The sequence below is a fragment of the Phoca vitulina genome, unplaced genomic scaffold (assembly GCF_004348235.1).
Source record: "Phoca vitulina isolate PV1807 unplaced genomic scaffold, GSC_HSeal_1.0 scaffold25, whole genome shotgun sequence".
Classification (NCBI taxonomy): Eukaryota; Metazoa; Chordata; class Mammalia; order Carnivora; family Phocidae; genus Phoca; species Phoca vitulina.
The window spans coordinates 20,314,484-20,330,084 of NW_022589728.1; the positions used below are offsets into that span (position 1 = coordinate 20,314,484).

The 15,601-nt window shown below is 40.5% G+C and overlaps 1 protein-coding gene across 8 annotated transcripts in view; it reads left to right on the plus strand.

Moving 5' to 3' along the window:
* SULF1 (sulfatase 1) overlaps positions 1-15,601 on the plus strand; it is a 176,208-nt gene that overhangs the window by 79,812 nt on the left and 80,795 nt on the right. For all 8 annotated transcript variants that reach the window (XM_032421530.1, XM_032421532.1, XM_032421529.1 and 5 more), the window contains 2 exons: positions 13,997-14,069; positions 14,377-14,608. In XM_032421530.1, coding sequence (XP_032277421.1) covers positions 14,437-14,608 — 172 coding nt within the window. In that variant the 5' untranslated portion in view covers positions 13,997-14,069; positions 14,377-14,436. The remainder of the gene's footprint in view (positions 1-13,996; positions 14,070-14,376; positions 14,609-15,601) is intronic.

Consider the following 15,601-nt stretch of genomic DNA (forward strand, 5'->3'; position numbering starts at 1 on the left):
GACCTGAGCTGAAGGCAGACGCTTAATGACTGAGCCACCCAGGTGGCTCAGTCATTAAGCGTCTGCCTTCAGCTCAGGTCATGATCCCAGGGTCCTCGGATCGAGCCCCTGCATCGGGCTCCCTGCTCCGCGGGAAGCCTGCTTCTCCCTCTCCCACTCCCCCTGCTTGTGTTCCCTCTCGCGCTGTGTCTCTCTCTGTCAAATAAATAAATAAAATCTTAAAAAAATAAAAAATAAAAAAGGAGTCCTATCAGCTGTGAAATAATTGGCAGTATCAGTAGCCCTGGGTGGCTGGTGAATGCTCAGCTTCCTTAGCCAGTGCAAAAGCTGGAGAGGTCAACCTTCATGAAAAGACTTGAAAGACCTTCCCCAGACTTGGCTCCATGCACCTTTCCTTTTGCTAGTTGTAATGGGTTACAGTACTGGACCAGTACTATCCATATCAGCATCACTAGGAACTTCTTAAAAATGCAACTTTGTAGGCCCCATATCTGTATTGGGAATGCTGGAACAATTAGCAAGCCCTCCAGGTGATTATGATGAAGCCCTGCTCTACCTTGTGATTTAAGTACTTGAGCTTGGGGCCCTTGTGTGATGGTAGAATAATTGTTCTTCTGTTGCATGGCTTTTTTAAAGTATCCAGCTATTCTAAAACTGGGAACCGGGCGCCTGGGTGGCTCAGTTGGTTAAGCGACTGCCTTCGGCTCAGGTCATGATCCTGGAGTCCCGGGATCGAGTCCCGCATCGGGCTCCCTGCTCGGCAGGGAGTCTGCTTCTCCCTCTGACCCTCCCCCCTCTCATGTGCTCTCTCTGTCTCATTCTCTCTCTCTCAAATAAATAAATAAAATCTTTAAAAAAATAAAAAAATAAAACTGGGAACCAAGTGTGGTAAAGAAGATGATTTTTTTTTCTTCCAGATTTTTATTTAAATTCTAGTTAGTTAACATATAGTGTAATGTTGGTTTCAGAAGTAGAAGTTAGTGATTCATCACTTACATATAACACCCAGTGCCCATCATAACAAGTGCCCTGCTTAATACCCATCACCCATTTAGCCTATCCCCAACCCACCTCCCTGCATCAATCCTCAGTTTGTTCTTTATCATTAAGAGGCTCTTACGGTTTGCTTCCTTTTCTCTTTTTTCCCCCTTTCCTTATGTTCATCTGGTTTGTTTCCTAAATTCCACATAAGAGTGAAATCATATGGTATTTGTCTTTCTCTGACTGACTTGTTTTGCTTAGCATAATACTCTGTAGCTCTATCCATGTTGTTGCAAATGGCAAGATTTCATTCTTTTAGATGGCTGAGTAATATTCCATTGTGTATACATATACCACATCTTCTTTATCCATTCATCAGTCGATGGACACTTGGACTCTTTCCGTAGTTTGGCTATTGTTAATAAAGCTGCTATAAGCATCGGGGTGCATGTACTCTTTCAAATCTGTATTTTTGTATCCTTTGGGTAAATACCTAGTAGTGCAATTGCTGGATTGTAGAGTGGTTCTATTTTTAACTTTTTCAGGAACCTCCATACTGTTTTCCGGAGTGGCTGCACCAGTTTGCATTCCCACCAACAGTGTAAGAGAGTTCCCCTAAGAAGATGTTTCTTAGAAGGAATGCTTCATCAAAATCTGGAGAGAAATCAATGACTAAATTGTCAAGGGATGAAAAAAAATCCAGTACTTGGATTATAACTCTTAGCCTGGATCTTCATCTTTCTTGTCTGACTTTATTCTCCAATAAAACTGATTAACAAGTTAATTATGCAAATTTTGGAAGATTTCCGAATTTAATTTAGTCCAAGCACGAAAGTAGTAGTACATACGGAAAATTTCCTTAGTGAATTTGGAAAGCATTGATTAGTAGTCTAGCAGTCAAAATTCCTTTGAGCCAGAAAGGCATTAAATATGCTGGCTTCTTATTTGTACAACTACAGCTTTATAGGATCTCTTGATCCAGTACTTAACCAAGAAATGGCCAAATTCAAAAATAACCCCTTCCACTGCTCTCCCATCTCTCTCCACCACACAAATATGTTTTTTAAAAGGAGAATATTTAGAGGTCAGATGGAAACCATCTCCAAATATTAAAACATTTGTTATAAAGAAGAATATAGAATTAGTTTGTGTGGCTTAGTAGACTAGAACATGAATAAACATTTAAAAGGGAGGAGGATGGGATTTTGTTCAATAAAAGGGAGAATTTTCTAAGCTTAAATGCTACCCTAAACTACACAGATGGCCTAGTGAGTTCTGTGTTACCCAGATGGGCATGTTTTCATCGATGCTCTAGAGAAGTCTTATTCATTAGTTAAAAGTTAATGTAGGTGAGCTTTAAGATCCATTTTGTCTTAGTCTATCTGAGCTGCTTTAACAAAAATACCATACCCTGGGGGGGTTTAAATAACAAACATTTATTTTTCACAATTCTGGAAGCTAGAAGTTCAAGATCAGGGTGCTTGGCAGATTTGGTGTCTGGTGAGAGCCTACATCCTGGTTCACAGATAGTTGTCTCCTCAGTGTCCTCACATGGAAGGCGGTGGGAGAGTTCTCTGGGATCCCTTTTATGAGGATACTAATCCCATTGGAGGGTTCCCTCATGCCCTAAATACTTCCCAAAGGCCCCACCTCCCGATATCACCACATTAGGGGTTAGGATTTCAACGTATGAATTTGAGGGGAGTACACAAACATTCAGCCTATAACCTTCAAGCTAAGAGATTTTTACAATATATTTTCTAGATTTCATCCTGCACATTAACTCCATTAAGCACAGCTGCTAATCTCCTTTCTCATATACGATCGGGTGTGTGAAGCAGTGTTCCAATGAGGAATAGCACACTTTCCATGTCAGGGTGCTGGGTTTTGCTAACTTCATAAACCAGTTCTTGATCATTTGCATGTTTTCTTTTATGTGCTTTGCAAGAATCTAGAGCTGTATGCAGAAGATCCTGAAATGGAGGGACTAGAAACATATCAAATCTAATCCTTTATATTTTCACCCATGATTGAAACTAAATACAGTTGACCCTTGAACAACACAGGAGTTGGAGCCGCCGACCTCCTGCGCAGTCAAAAATCTGAGTGTAACTACTAATAGCCTACTTTTGACCAGAAGTCTTACTGATAATATAGTTGATTAAAGCATACGTTTTATGTTATATGTATTATACACTGTATTCTTGCAATAAAGTAGGCTAGAGAAAAGAAAATGTTATTAAGAAAATCATAAGGAAAAGAAAATATTTACAGTACTGTATTTATTTTTTAAAAATCCATGTATAAGTGGACCCATGCAGTTCGTACCCATGTTGTTCAAGAGTCAACTGCACAATTAGAAAATAGAAAAAGGATCAGGAAAAACAAACAAATAAAATCCTCAGAGATCCTCCAGGTCTGGCCTGGAGTAATTGCCATAGGCAATTGTAAGTAATTGTAAGAATCCAGTTCTACTAACGATGATAGCTAATATTTTTAAGGTGTCAAATGCTGTTCTAGGACACATTTTGATCATGTTTCACCATGGTGAGCCAGAAGAATGATATACTAGAGATTCGCAACTTTTTAATGAATTTTCTAAATAATCCAAGCTCTTCACTATGCAGTCGTAAATATTTGCTGTGCTTTGCCTATTTGTCCATCAGTGAAAACTTTGTTTCTCCTCCACTTTTTTTTAAATTTAATTTTATTTACATTCAGTTAACATATAGTGTATTATTAGTTTCAGAGGTAGAGTTCAGTGATTCATCAGTTGTATATAACACCCAGTGCTCATCACATCACGTGCCCTCCTTAATGCCCATCCCCCAGTTACCCCATCCCCCCTCCCCTCCAGCAACCCTCAGTTTGTTTCCTATGATTAAGAATCTCTTTTGGTTTGTCTCCCACTTTGATTTCACCTTGTTTTATTTTTCCTTCCCTTCCCCTATGCTCCTCTGTGTTGTTTCTTAATTTCCACATTCTCCTCCGCTTTTATATGCCAACTTTATATATCAATATAAACGCCATTCAGATAACAGGGACCGTTCTTTATTTTTTTCTTAATTAATAAGTAAACACCATCTACCTTTGTATGCAGAATGTTTTTAGTAAGCTTACACATAAAATTGAAAATTGCTTTCTTTTTGAAGAGTCCTTTATTAAAATCAGCCCAGCCCAAAATCAGTTGCATTATAATCTCTAATATCACATCAGGTTTTAATAAGCCTCCTTTTCGCAGCACACATGTGCTTAAGACTTCATGGAAACCAAATCAGTAGAGAGAAGGGATTACTTTAGATTACTTTGAAATATGCATTGTTTGAAATGGCCTCTGGTGACCAGCTTTCATGAATGGCTGATTTTACTTGTGGAGCACATCATCTGGTTTAATTATATCAGCTCCTTTGTGTGACAAGTACTGTTCTTGTGTGTGCTGAGAAATGAAGGTTTAAGACAAAGTAGAGTAGTTAGTGAGAGAATAAATTCTGGAAGTGGAACACCATTGCGATCTAGATGAAATCTAGGACTTGTCCAACTGTAAGCGTCTGTTTATAGAGAACCTCTCGTGAAAACATAAATTTGCCCCAAACATCCACAGACAGAGATCCTAATCTCAGCCTTTTCAGGATGATTACCTTACAAATAGGACAAATAATAGTTTAAGGTGATAATATGACTCAAAATTTTCATTCTATAAATTCTTCAGCTTAAAATGTCATAAAGTTTACTCTTTTTAACAATAAAGCCAAACATTCGTTTTTATTAGCTACAATTTTTTCTCAGCTTCTGTCCAGACAACAAACTAAGACAGAAGGCCTATTTTAAGTTTCGAGTTACTACAGGCCTTTGATGCAAGCAGCATCGTTTGAATTAGTAAATGTCAGTCAATTAAAAATCTCCTGTATCTCTTCACGTGCTGATCAACCTGAAGACATTGATAAATATCTCTATGTCCAGATAACGAGTTGAGGGTAGGTAGATGAATCTGATTGGACAAGAATGCCATATATCTGAAGGATGTCAACAAGAATAGACAATTTGCATTCAGCATATGCTTTATGCATGCATTATGGCTAAGAATACTAAATTAATTTTCCTAGACAGGCCTATTAGTTACTCAGTGTGCTCTCCTGTAATAGTATTTTCCATGATTACAGGCATGAATTTCACTTGAAACTTAAGTAGAGTTGCTTTTTTTTAACTGATAAATACACAGCTGTGATTGTTAGTGTTCGGAGGTAAGTGCACAACTAAAGGACAACTTAAGGATCGTGTAAGGATTTAGGTACACATAAAGCACATGTTGAAGATGATTTTGTCATTAAAAGTCTTGGAATTACATCGTTAGACAGTAATACAAAGAAATCTCAAAATAGTATTTCCCAGTACAACTTGTGAAGGAGTATTTTTGAAATATCAATACATGAACTAATCTGAATTTATAGATTCCTTGAAAATGTGAGCAAAGGAATTGACTTAAATATGAATGTCTGATTTTTTAAGAGGTTCTCCTGTAAGTAATATATTTGGTGGGGAAGGGGAGGGCGGGGGAGGGACAGTTACTCTCCATATTTGCCCCTAAGTCTTTAGGAACTAGCACTGTTTTGAAATGCGAATTCATCTTTCACACTCTGTTTCCCAGACTCCCTTTCTTGGTCATCACTCTGTGTGAGGCCAGCAGGATCCCTCAGAAGGAACTTGTAAGTCTACTCTGCTATATTGAAACCCTCAGAAAATGTTAGAGAGCATTATATTGGTGGTGAGCTTGATGGCATAGAAAGTAGGCCAGTGGAACTCTTTTGACTGTGGCTTAATTAATATTGTAAAATCAGGTGTTCCTCTTTCCTCACATAGATTTTAACTACAAGAAAATATTTGGAGAAACACTTTTGAAGTATAAATATAGCATCTAATTTGTTTTTTAAAAATATTTTCTTCACGGGTGCCTGGGTGACTAGATCTCTTAAGCATCTGCCTTCAGCTCACGTCATGATCCTGGGGCGCTGGGTTCGAGTCCCACATCTGGCTCCCTCAGCGAGGGAGCCTGCTTCTTCCTCTCCCTCCGCCCGACCCCCTGCTTGTGCTGTCTCTCTCTCTGTCAAATAAATAAATAAATAAAATCTTTAAAAATATATATTTTCTTCAACTTAAATGTATTGCAGAATTGTGGAACTTTAAAATAAATTCATATTATGGCAGATTATGTACACCAGGGAAACAAACTAAAACGAAACATGTCCCCCCAGAAATCTATAAATCTGTTAAAAGGAACGTTTTTAGCACCTAGGAATGGTTGAACTTTAAGTTACAAAGACTATGTTTCTTCATTACTTGAAATATGTGTCTAAATATATTTAGACGTGTATCTTAAGTACGCACATGCACACACCTGTGTGTGTGTCTGGAGAGAGAAAACAAAATAAATACATAAGGTGCTGATGGAACCTGATGCTTGGGGCATAGACAGTAGTGCTCAGCAAACACTTCATCTGCTCCACCAAATTTTCAGCCCTCTTGCAGCTGGATGGAGCTGTGTGACAATGACAGCCAATGAAATGTTAGGTATGATCCGAGTCACTTCCAAGTTGGAGCCATGAAAAGCTCTCCTGCAAGATTCTCCAGTTTTGTTTTCTGCCTCTCTTGGTCCAGGGCAGCAACAGGACAGCAGTGCCCTGCCAGCTTATGTCCATGCATGACTGGGCAGGGCAAAGCTCCCTGCCACCACCCTGTGCGTGATTTGTAGTATGAATGACAAATATACTTTTATTGTGTTAAGCCATTGATAGTTGGGGTTTATTTCTTATTGCAACAAACTGCTTCTGCTGTCTAATGCAATACCTCAAGACACTTAAATATAAATAAGCTATAGGGGCGCCTGGGTGGCTCAGCCGGTTAAGCATCCGACTCTTGGTGTTTGCTCAGGTCATGATCTCAGGGTCTTGGGATCGAGCCCCAAGTTGGGCTCTGCGTTCAGAGCAGAGTCTGCTGGGGATGATCTCCCTCTCCCTCTGCTCCTCCCCCTGCTCTTTCTTTCTCTCTCTCTCTCTCTCTCTCAAATATAAATAAAATCTTTAAAGATAAAGAAATAAGCTGTAAATACATAAAACTGAAGGCAAATTTAGTAGAATTTCATGTAGTAAACCATATACTTTAAGACCTAGCTAAGATATCTAAGACCACATTTGTAATTCTTTTTACTGATACTGCTTTCACCAGGCCCATTTGAACTGAAATTTCCAATGCTCCTTTTTTTCTAGAACTCCAATAATCTCTTTGTTCTCACTACCAGCACTGCAACTAGTGACCATTATTAGACCCTTCAGACAGTTCACAGCATCTGCTTCAAGAATATTAGATCCTTTTGGTTCTTTTCATAATTTTTAGACCACTTTGTCTTCCTTTGTTTTGCTAATTCCTATTTGAAAGAAGATGGACAAATCTTCGTCTTGGACTTTTGGCATTCTCTAAAATGCCCTTGGTAAGCTCACTTTTATGTGGTTTTATTTCCTATCTTTCTGGGGCTGAGTCTCAAAAGTACATTTCTTGCTATCACCTCTCACTTCGTGCTTATCACTGCTCCTTCTATCTATTCTCTTCCTCATGAGAAGACAGAGGGAAAATGCAAAAAACTTTTATTTATCTCTATTTTTATAATGCAACAGACCATTGAAAAAAATCCAATATAGACGTGAATGAAAGAAAAACAAAATCTGTTCCTCTACCTCACCATACCCCAGGGACAACCAACGCTAACAATTCTGTGAATGGATGACGTCTCAAGGTTCCCTTCAATTTCAGGATTCACATGTTGGAGGGAAAAACAGTAGAGGGGCGCCTGGGTGGCTCAGTCGTTAAGCATCTGCCTTCAGCTCAGGTCATGATCCCAGGGTCCTGGGATCGAGCCCCACATCGGACTCCCTGCTCTGTGGGAAGCCTGCTTCTCCCTCTCACGCTCCCCCTGCTTGTGTTCCCTCTCTCGCTGTGTCTCTGTCAAATAAATAAATAAAATCTTTAAAAAAATTTAAAAAAAAAAAAGAAAAACAGTAGAAAGGAAGAAAGGCAAGGAAAGCAAATGTTGTGGGAGGAGGATTTCATCATTTAGCCTGGTATTTCCCCAAAGGTGCTCCAGGTCAGAGATGCACGCTTTTCAGCTGTCATTGGCTGTTGGAAGAGATTTATTATTACAAGGGTATAAAAATGTTACTGCACCAGAAGGAGACTGTTGTCTATCTCCTCTCCTTGGAGTTGTAATAAATTAGATCAGGAAATATGCTTTCTGGGGATTAACGGTAGATAAACTTTGCCAGCTATGGGGTTTTTAAAAGAAATTAGCTCCTTCATGATTTCCATATATTATAAAGAAGATAACATGTCCTGAAGACTTCTCCTAAAGAAAAGAAGTAATGTATGGGAAACTTGAAAGCCAAAATTAAGGGAAAGGGGCCATGTAAACAGACCCTTAGAAATGTGAGTATGTAGATTGGCCGTGGGTGGAGGGGGCCAGATGTGGATATCAGCTTCTCACTGCTATAATCCTGTTTTACTTCACTCTTAGGATAAACTAAGTGTGTTCTGGCTGAATTCAGCTTTGAATAATTGCATAATGCTGGCCTAATGTCTCCTGCTGTTTTGATTGGTTATGGTGTCCCTTTTTTGTCTCTGCCTTAACTACAGGGTGGCCTTGCTTTGTACTAGAAATACTTCTTTTGCCCCATCCCTGAGAGGTTTATTTCTGTGCTGAGTGGGTTGTTCTGATCCTGTCTCTAACATACTTTAGATGTGTGGGCATGCATTTGTAAAATTCTGTGTTATCCTCAGATTAAAAAGCAAACAAACAAACAAAACACAAGGTGTCATCACTCATCAACGACATCTATGTATACTAGGCATTTAGAACTTAGGACAGTTTCAGGGCTTTAAGGGACAAAAAAGTGAGTAAGTTTGTGAATGGGGCCAGATCTACAGCCTTGAAGGTGAAAATCTGGGCTTAACTATGGTGTTGTGTATACGCTAGGCCAGCAATTCTCAAACCTCTGGGGCTCAGGATCCTTTCATATTATTAAAATTTCTGAAGACTCTCAAGAGCTTTTGTTTATGTAGATTATAGCTACTGATAATTAGAAATTACAACAGGGGGAGGGCGCCTGGGGGGCTCAATAGGTCAAGCGTTTGACTTCAGCTCAGGTCATGGTCTTGGGGTCCTGGTATTGAGCCCCGCTTGGGGCTCCCTGCTCAGCGGGGCATCTGCTTGTCCTTCTGCCCTTCTCCCCTCTAGTACTCTCTCTCAAATAAATAAAATCTTAAAAAAAAAAAGAAATTACAACTGAGGGATTTTTAAAATATTTTTAAATTCTTTTGAAAATAACAATAATCTATTACATGTTAAATGATACATTTTGTGAAAAATAACTATATTTTCCAAACCAAAAACGTATTGGTAACTAAAGTGGCATTGTTTTACATTTTTTAAAAAGATTTTAGGGACCCCTGTGTGGCTCAATTGTTAAGCATCTGCTTTGGTTCAGGTCATGATCCCGGGGTCCTGGAATCAAGCTCTGCGTCTTGCTCCCTGCTCGGCAGGAAGCCTGCTTCTCCCTCTCCCACTTCCCCTGCTTGTGTTCCGTCTCTCGGTGTGTCTCTCTCTGTCAAATAAATAAATAATAATAAAATCTAAAAAAAAAGATTTCATTTATTTATTTGACAGAGAGAAAGAGAGAGAGCACACAAGTGGGGGGAGGGGTGGAGGGACAGAGGGAGAGGGAGAAGCAAGCTCTCAGCTGAGCAAGGTGCCTGATGCGGGGCTCCATCCCAGGACCCCGGGATCATGACCTGAGCTGAAGGTAGATGCTTAACCAACTAAAGCCACCCAGGTGCCCCGCCATCGTTTTACATTTTTACACATATTTATCTGAATAGAAGAGAGCTGGATTCTTCTATTTCTGCATTTAATCTGTTGAAGTATATTGTTTGGTTGGAATAAAGTAATCAAATTCAGCCTCATATGGATAAGTAGTTGGAAAAGGAAAAGTATTTTGATGGTTTTTTCAAACACTTGTAGATTTCCTTTGATACTATGCCAAAACTTGACAAGTGGTGACTTCGTAAAGATTAGTTGTCGTAAGTAATCTGAAACCCCATTAATGAGCTTTCAGACTCTGTTAAAATCCAATGGTCATCCTGCACTTTGAAATTTTTTTTGCTGATGTAAGATTCTGTAGCATTTTATTTGGTCATTTGAGAAATATTGGTTCACTGAATTATGCAAATATGCTAAATGTGGACACATTTCATTTTTCAACATAAAGAATAACATTTGTTAATATCAACATCAATGTCATTGAAAGGTTTTACATATTGGGAAGCTGTCAAGTTCGTGGTGCAGATACAAGTTTTCCAAAATTCTGAGTTTAGCTTGGAAGCTAGATTTCTATCATTGGCAACAAATACAACAAATATTGTCAGCTGTTTTCCTTGAAATGACAATCTCATTTCATTTATCCCTTAAGAAATGTCTGCCAAATACCCAAGTCCAAATAATTCGTTCAAGTAAAACTAATGTCCCATGAGCCAAAAGCAGTGTCTAGTGGAGCTTGCGACTCAGTCACACAAGTGCTGTTCCTCGACTATCATCCGACCTCCGTGGGCAACAAAGAGCTCTACATGTACCTCCTCTCTCATATAACAAAATTAGAAAGAAAAGATGTGTGTTCAAGGGTCAGGATTTAATACAATTAGTCATCTTACTGTTTCATCTTGAATGAAACTGGCTTTTTTTTTTTTTTTTTTTGAACTGTATGTGATGCTCCTTTTATTCGGACAAAAGTGATTTTACCCACCAGTGCAAATGTCAACAAAGTGAAAAAAGCGAGTGTGTCAGTATTCTTATCAAAGCAGTGCTGACCTCATGGACTCCCCAAAGTCCTGGGTTACACCTTGAGAACCACTGCAGTGGACAAAGCATCTTGATTTCATATGGGGTGTTGCTCACTGAGCAAATGTGAGCTAGACTTTTCCATCCAGTTGGCTTGAAGTCTCCCTGGTCTGTTTTTTTCCTTTTATATGTGACTTGAAACTTTTAATGTCACATTTATAGTTTGGCTTGACTGCCCTAAACAAAGCCCTAAAAACTTTTTTATAGTTTGGCTTGACTGCCCTAAACAAAGCCCTAAAAACTTTCCACATCAACTGGCCATAGCTACAATTAGTGTTTTCATTTTAAGACTTGAAGAAAAGGCAACTTGTATTCTGGTCCCGATTCATGAATACAACCCCGTTCCTCGAGCTCACTTTCCGTGTGTGAGAAAAACCCCCTTTTACCATTTCTCCCATTTTCTGCTGTTTCTCAAGACAAATTGTTAGTCTCTAAGGACACTTGTCGTCCGCCACAAAGTATCCAATTCAAACATTGCATCCTTGTCTCCTTTGTCAAGCTCTGTATTTGTCTGTCAATTTTTTTTTTTCGTCTTCTTCTTTACTTCTTTTCCTTCTGGAGCTGGAAACCAGGCAGTGAGAGGATGACAGGTTTTAAAAGGTCATTTTTGAATAAGGAATTGTCTGGGTACAGGTTTTTCAGAGTGGTGTGTTTTGTGTCTTAGTGAAGGGAGATGGGGTAAAGATAGCATGCTTCTGCTGGTCAGACCTGTCTGAAAGTCCGGTTTTCTACACCATCCCATTTCTCCACGTTTACATATGCACTCCCTGAATCGATAATAAACTGTGGCAGGAAAAAAAAAATGTAGGCTTTTTCTGCACCTTTAACTCTCTAAGGAAGGTCACGTTAGAGGAAAAAAGAAAAATGCATCTACTTGGCTCTCCCTTTTCTTCATTAGGAAATGCTTTTCAATGTAGTTCAATGTGGTTTACTCAAGGTACCATTAGGGCTAATTTTCTTTTTCCTAAAGGAAGAGACGAAGTAAATAAGATAAAGAAAAGAATAACCAGTAATGTTGATTAGGTTCCAGGGAATGTTATCAGCATCTTAATTGTGAAGACTTTTTTCAGTTTCGTGTGGGGCTGATTATTTAAACTGCCGGGGCTACTGTTTGCACGACACCGGGAGTTTGAACTTTCCGGGTCGCTACTGTCAGCAGAGAAGCTGGCTCATGACTAGAGCCGATGCAAGAGACTCCTGCTCACTCCCTCTTCACACACCCTTGCAGGCTTTGAGAGGTGAGCAAACTCTTGCTACTTAAAGCACCAAGCTTCTGAGAAATGTCTGCGTGTCACTGTTGAGCCTGATGCCGCTCTGCGGGAGACAGCCATTGTTTGACCTCTTTCTTTCCTTCTCCTGTCTTTCTTGCTCGTATCAGTTTTCTCACGATTTGAAACAAATGCACAGAAACCAAACAGTCAGCGCAGAACAATTGCTGGCTTTCAGTGTTCAGCAAGCACAGCAATCACCGAAATAACCCTGGGTTATTACCAAAAAACCCCAAAAAACAACCCGCCCCCCAAACCTTGCATATTGACCTTCGCAGAACCACAGGATCCATCGGAGGTGGTTGGTTTGATGCTCTGCCTTCCTACAGCACTAGATTTTTGTTTAAAATCTATTTCTTACAGAGTGTGTCTCCCTTCCTCTCCCTCCCTCCCTCCCTCTCTTTCTCTCTCTCTCTCAAAGTAATTACAGGCTGCAGAGTGAAAAGCATTAGAACTGTTTACAAAACAGCTCATAAAGTTTAAAATAATAGGGGTGTGTGTGTTTGTGTAAAACAAAATAATGTGTGCGGCTGGAGTAAACAGTCCACAGTCTTTCTTCTTTCTTCTCCCACTGCCCCATGTCACCCTCCAGAATTTAAGGCATGGAAATGAGCGATGGAGTCCCTTTTCTTCTGACTTGCAGTTCTCCCACTTGATTCGTTCTGCTTGTTTATCTGATGCCAGTTTATTGTTGCAATTCAAAATACAGACCCTCAGGTGTGTGGGGACAGAGTGCCTGACGAAGTGGGCCGCTATCTAATTTTAGCGCGGCCTAAATTCCCATACAGACATTCCCTCATGACATCCAAGAGAAAGATTTTTTTTTTTTAATGAGCCCTTTGCGATCAGAAGTCCAAGAGAAACGCTTTCAGCAGGTTAGTGCTCTAAAGTAAAAGGGGCATTCTTCCAACCCTTTCAGACGTCTCCTCTTGGGCACATTTGCAAAGATTTTGCAGCACTCCCCTCCAGATCTTATTTATTTATTTATTTTTTAATGTAGAAAGGGAGCCTCTACCCTCCAGCTTCAGAGCCAATCAATCATTTCGCTTTGCAGGTTTAGATGTGCTGCGGCAAAACCTCTCGCTGGCGGCACCACGCCAGGTCTTGGCGAGAGTGAGGCTGGTGCTGACAGTTGAAGCAGGGCTCTGTCCCCTTAGGCGCTGGCATGCTGAGGACACGGGCGGGACAGAGGGACAAGCCTCGCCCGGAGGAAGCACCCCTTCCCCTGGTGATTGATGGAGGACAGTTAGGAGCTTTTCGGGGGCTGGGAAAGGTTGCCCTCCCAGTCGCTTACTATGAAGTCTTTGTCAGCAGAAAGAACTCTGCAGGGTAGTGAGTGACATAATGCAGATGACAAATGACAGTGTTGCATTTTATTCTGCTTGATAAGTACTCAGTATCTACGCAGGTGAATCAACGCTCCCCCAGCGCGCCCCCTCGCGCCAGCTGCTTCCCAGATGCAAGTACTCTCCAAACCCACTGTGGTTTCACAGGTGCTACGGGCGCCTCCTGGTCAAGCATGAGTTTTCTTGGGGATGTTTCAAGTACTGGCAGAGTGTGAGCAAGGATGGTACCCGTGTCACCACTTTAAGGAGCTGATTATGAAATGAAGATATTTTCTGAGTCATTTGTTAGCAGCTCTGAATATTTTCTCCTGTTTCTCCCTTTTGGAATACGGATTTTGTGTGTGTGTGTGTGTGTGTATAATATATATATATATATATATATATGCTGTTTTGAGAGACTACTTCAGACCAAAATCTGTATCAAAACCCTGACTGACGTTTCCTTTGTATTTCTTCTCCCCCTCTAGGACCCCATCTGCCGATGTTCTGAATACCTCTGAGTACAGAAATTGATTCTTCAACCAGGATACTTAATTCAAGGTATTAGCTCTTGTCAGAAGGCTTTTACGTTTGAGCTCTGTGTTGGAAATTCTGTTTTGGCAATGAATTTTGAAATAGGAAAAGTTGGAAGGAGAAGAAAGGGCAAAAGTGAATTTGCAAAATAATCAGGTGCTTAAAAACCTCCCGAGCGCCTGGGAGGGTTTGGCCACGTCTGACTCGCAGGCAGCCCTCTCTCTAACAGTTCACGTGCCAGATCTCACTTTGTTGTAGCCCTTTTTCTGCAACTGTGTTTGGGGTTTGGATGTCATTTTCATCTCTCCCTCTCTCTTTTTCTCCGACTGCCCAGACCTGCAGAAACTAGGAGGCTGAGACATTCTGTCGGTCTTGCGACATTGGACCAAACACAATGAAGTATTCTTGCTGTGCTCTGGTTCTGGCTGTCCTGGGCACGGAGCTGCTGGGGAGCCTCTGTTCGACTGGCAGATCCCAGAGGTTCAGAGGACGGATTCAGCAGGAGCGAAAAAACATCCGACCCAACATTATTCTTGTGCTCACTGATGATCAAGATGTGGAGCTGGGTGAGACACTGGGTTTTTCACTTGTTAGTCTCTTTTGCTCAAATGATTTGCTGACCTTCCGCACGATCAGTAACACTGAGTGAACATTTGGGGGGTTGGTCCTTAACTGGAGGATCTTAACCAGCAACCTGAGTTTATAAAATGAACTTGTATTGATTATAAGGCATTCGGTTTTCGTTTCAACATTACTTTTCTGGTCTTAGGTGTTTGAAACAGTCTGGGGAGGGTCCTAGAATAATAGCAGGAGGAGGAAAAAGAGCAAGCACGAATACTATAGAAGTCAAGGATTCGATTGTGCACCTTGGACGCTCTTGATCAAGAAATGTTTTAAATATTTGGGCAAAATTGTTTCCAAGAGTATGAGCTTATAGCTGTAATTCTATGCAGTGCATATGACCATAGATACTATTATTCTCTTTTAACAGTTATTATTATTAAAGTGAATGAAATATTCACAGCTTGTGATAATTGTTAGGTGATTGAAAGTTACAGTATTCTATGTATCTTCTGGTGATAATTCATTACTACCACCTTGGAGATGATGCTTTTTGGAAGAATTAGCTAACGTGGGTTCATTCCAGAACACTTGGAAAGGCTGCCAAATTCAGCGGAGCTGCTGTACCATCTGATTCCATTTCTTATCTTCTCACTTTCTTTAATGGCCCAGCTCTTATGGTCTTGGCTGTTATGATCTTCCACGGGACCTTAGGACAGATAGAAAAGCTCATCCTTACAAATTGTCACCAGCACTCGTTTTCATTCCTAGAATCAAATTCCTGGCTCTCAGGAATCGCTCAGCTGGGCTTACCCATCGCACTCAACCTGGTATCTTTTAGACTTAGTGCTGGCCGAGCACGCTGGGCTTCCTTACAGAGCTCCGAAGGCTAGGGTTCTTGAGGATAAAACCCTCCATGCTGGAACCTGGTCTCCATGGAACGGGACTTTAATTTCCAGTTTGAAACCAAGTCATGGAATCCCAACAAAGTTAACCCC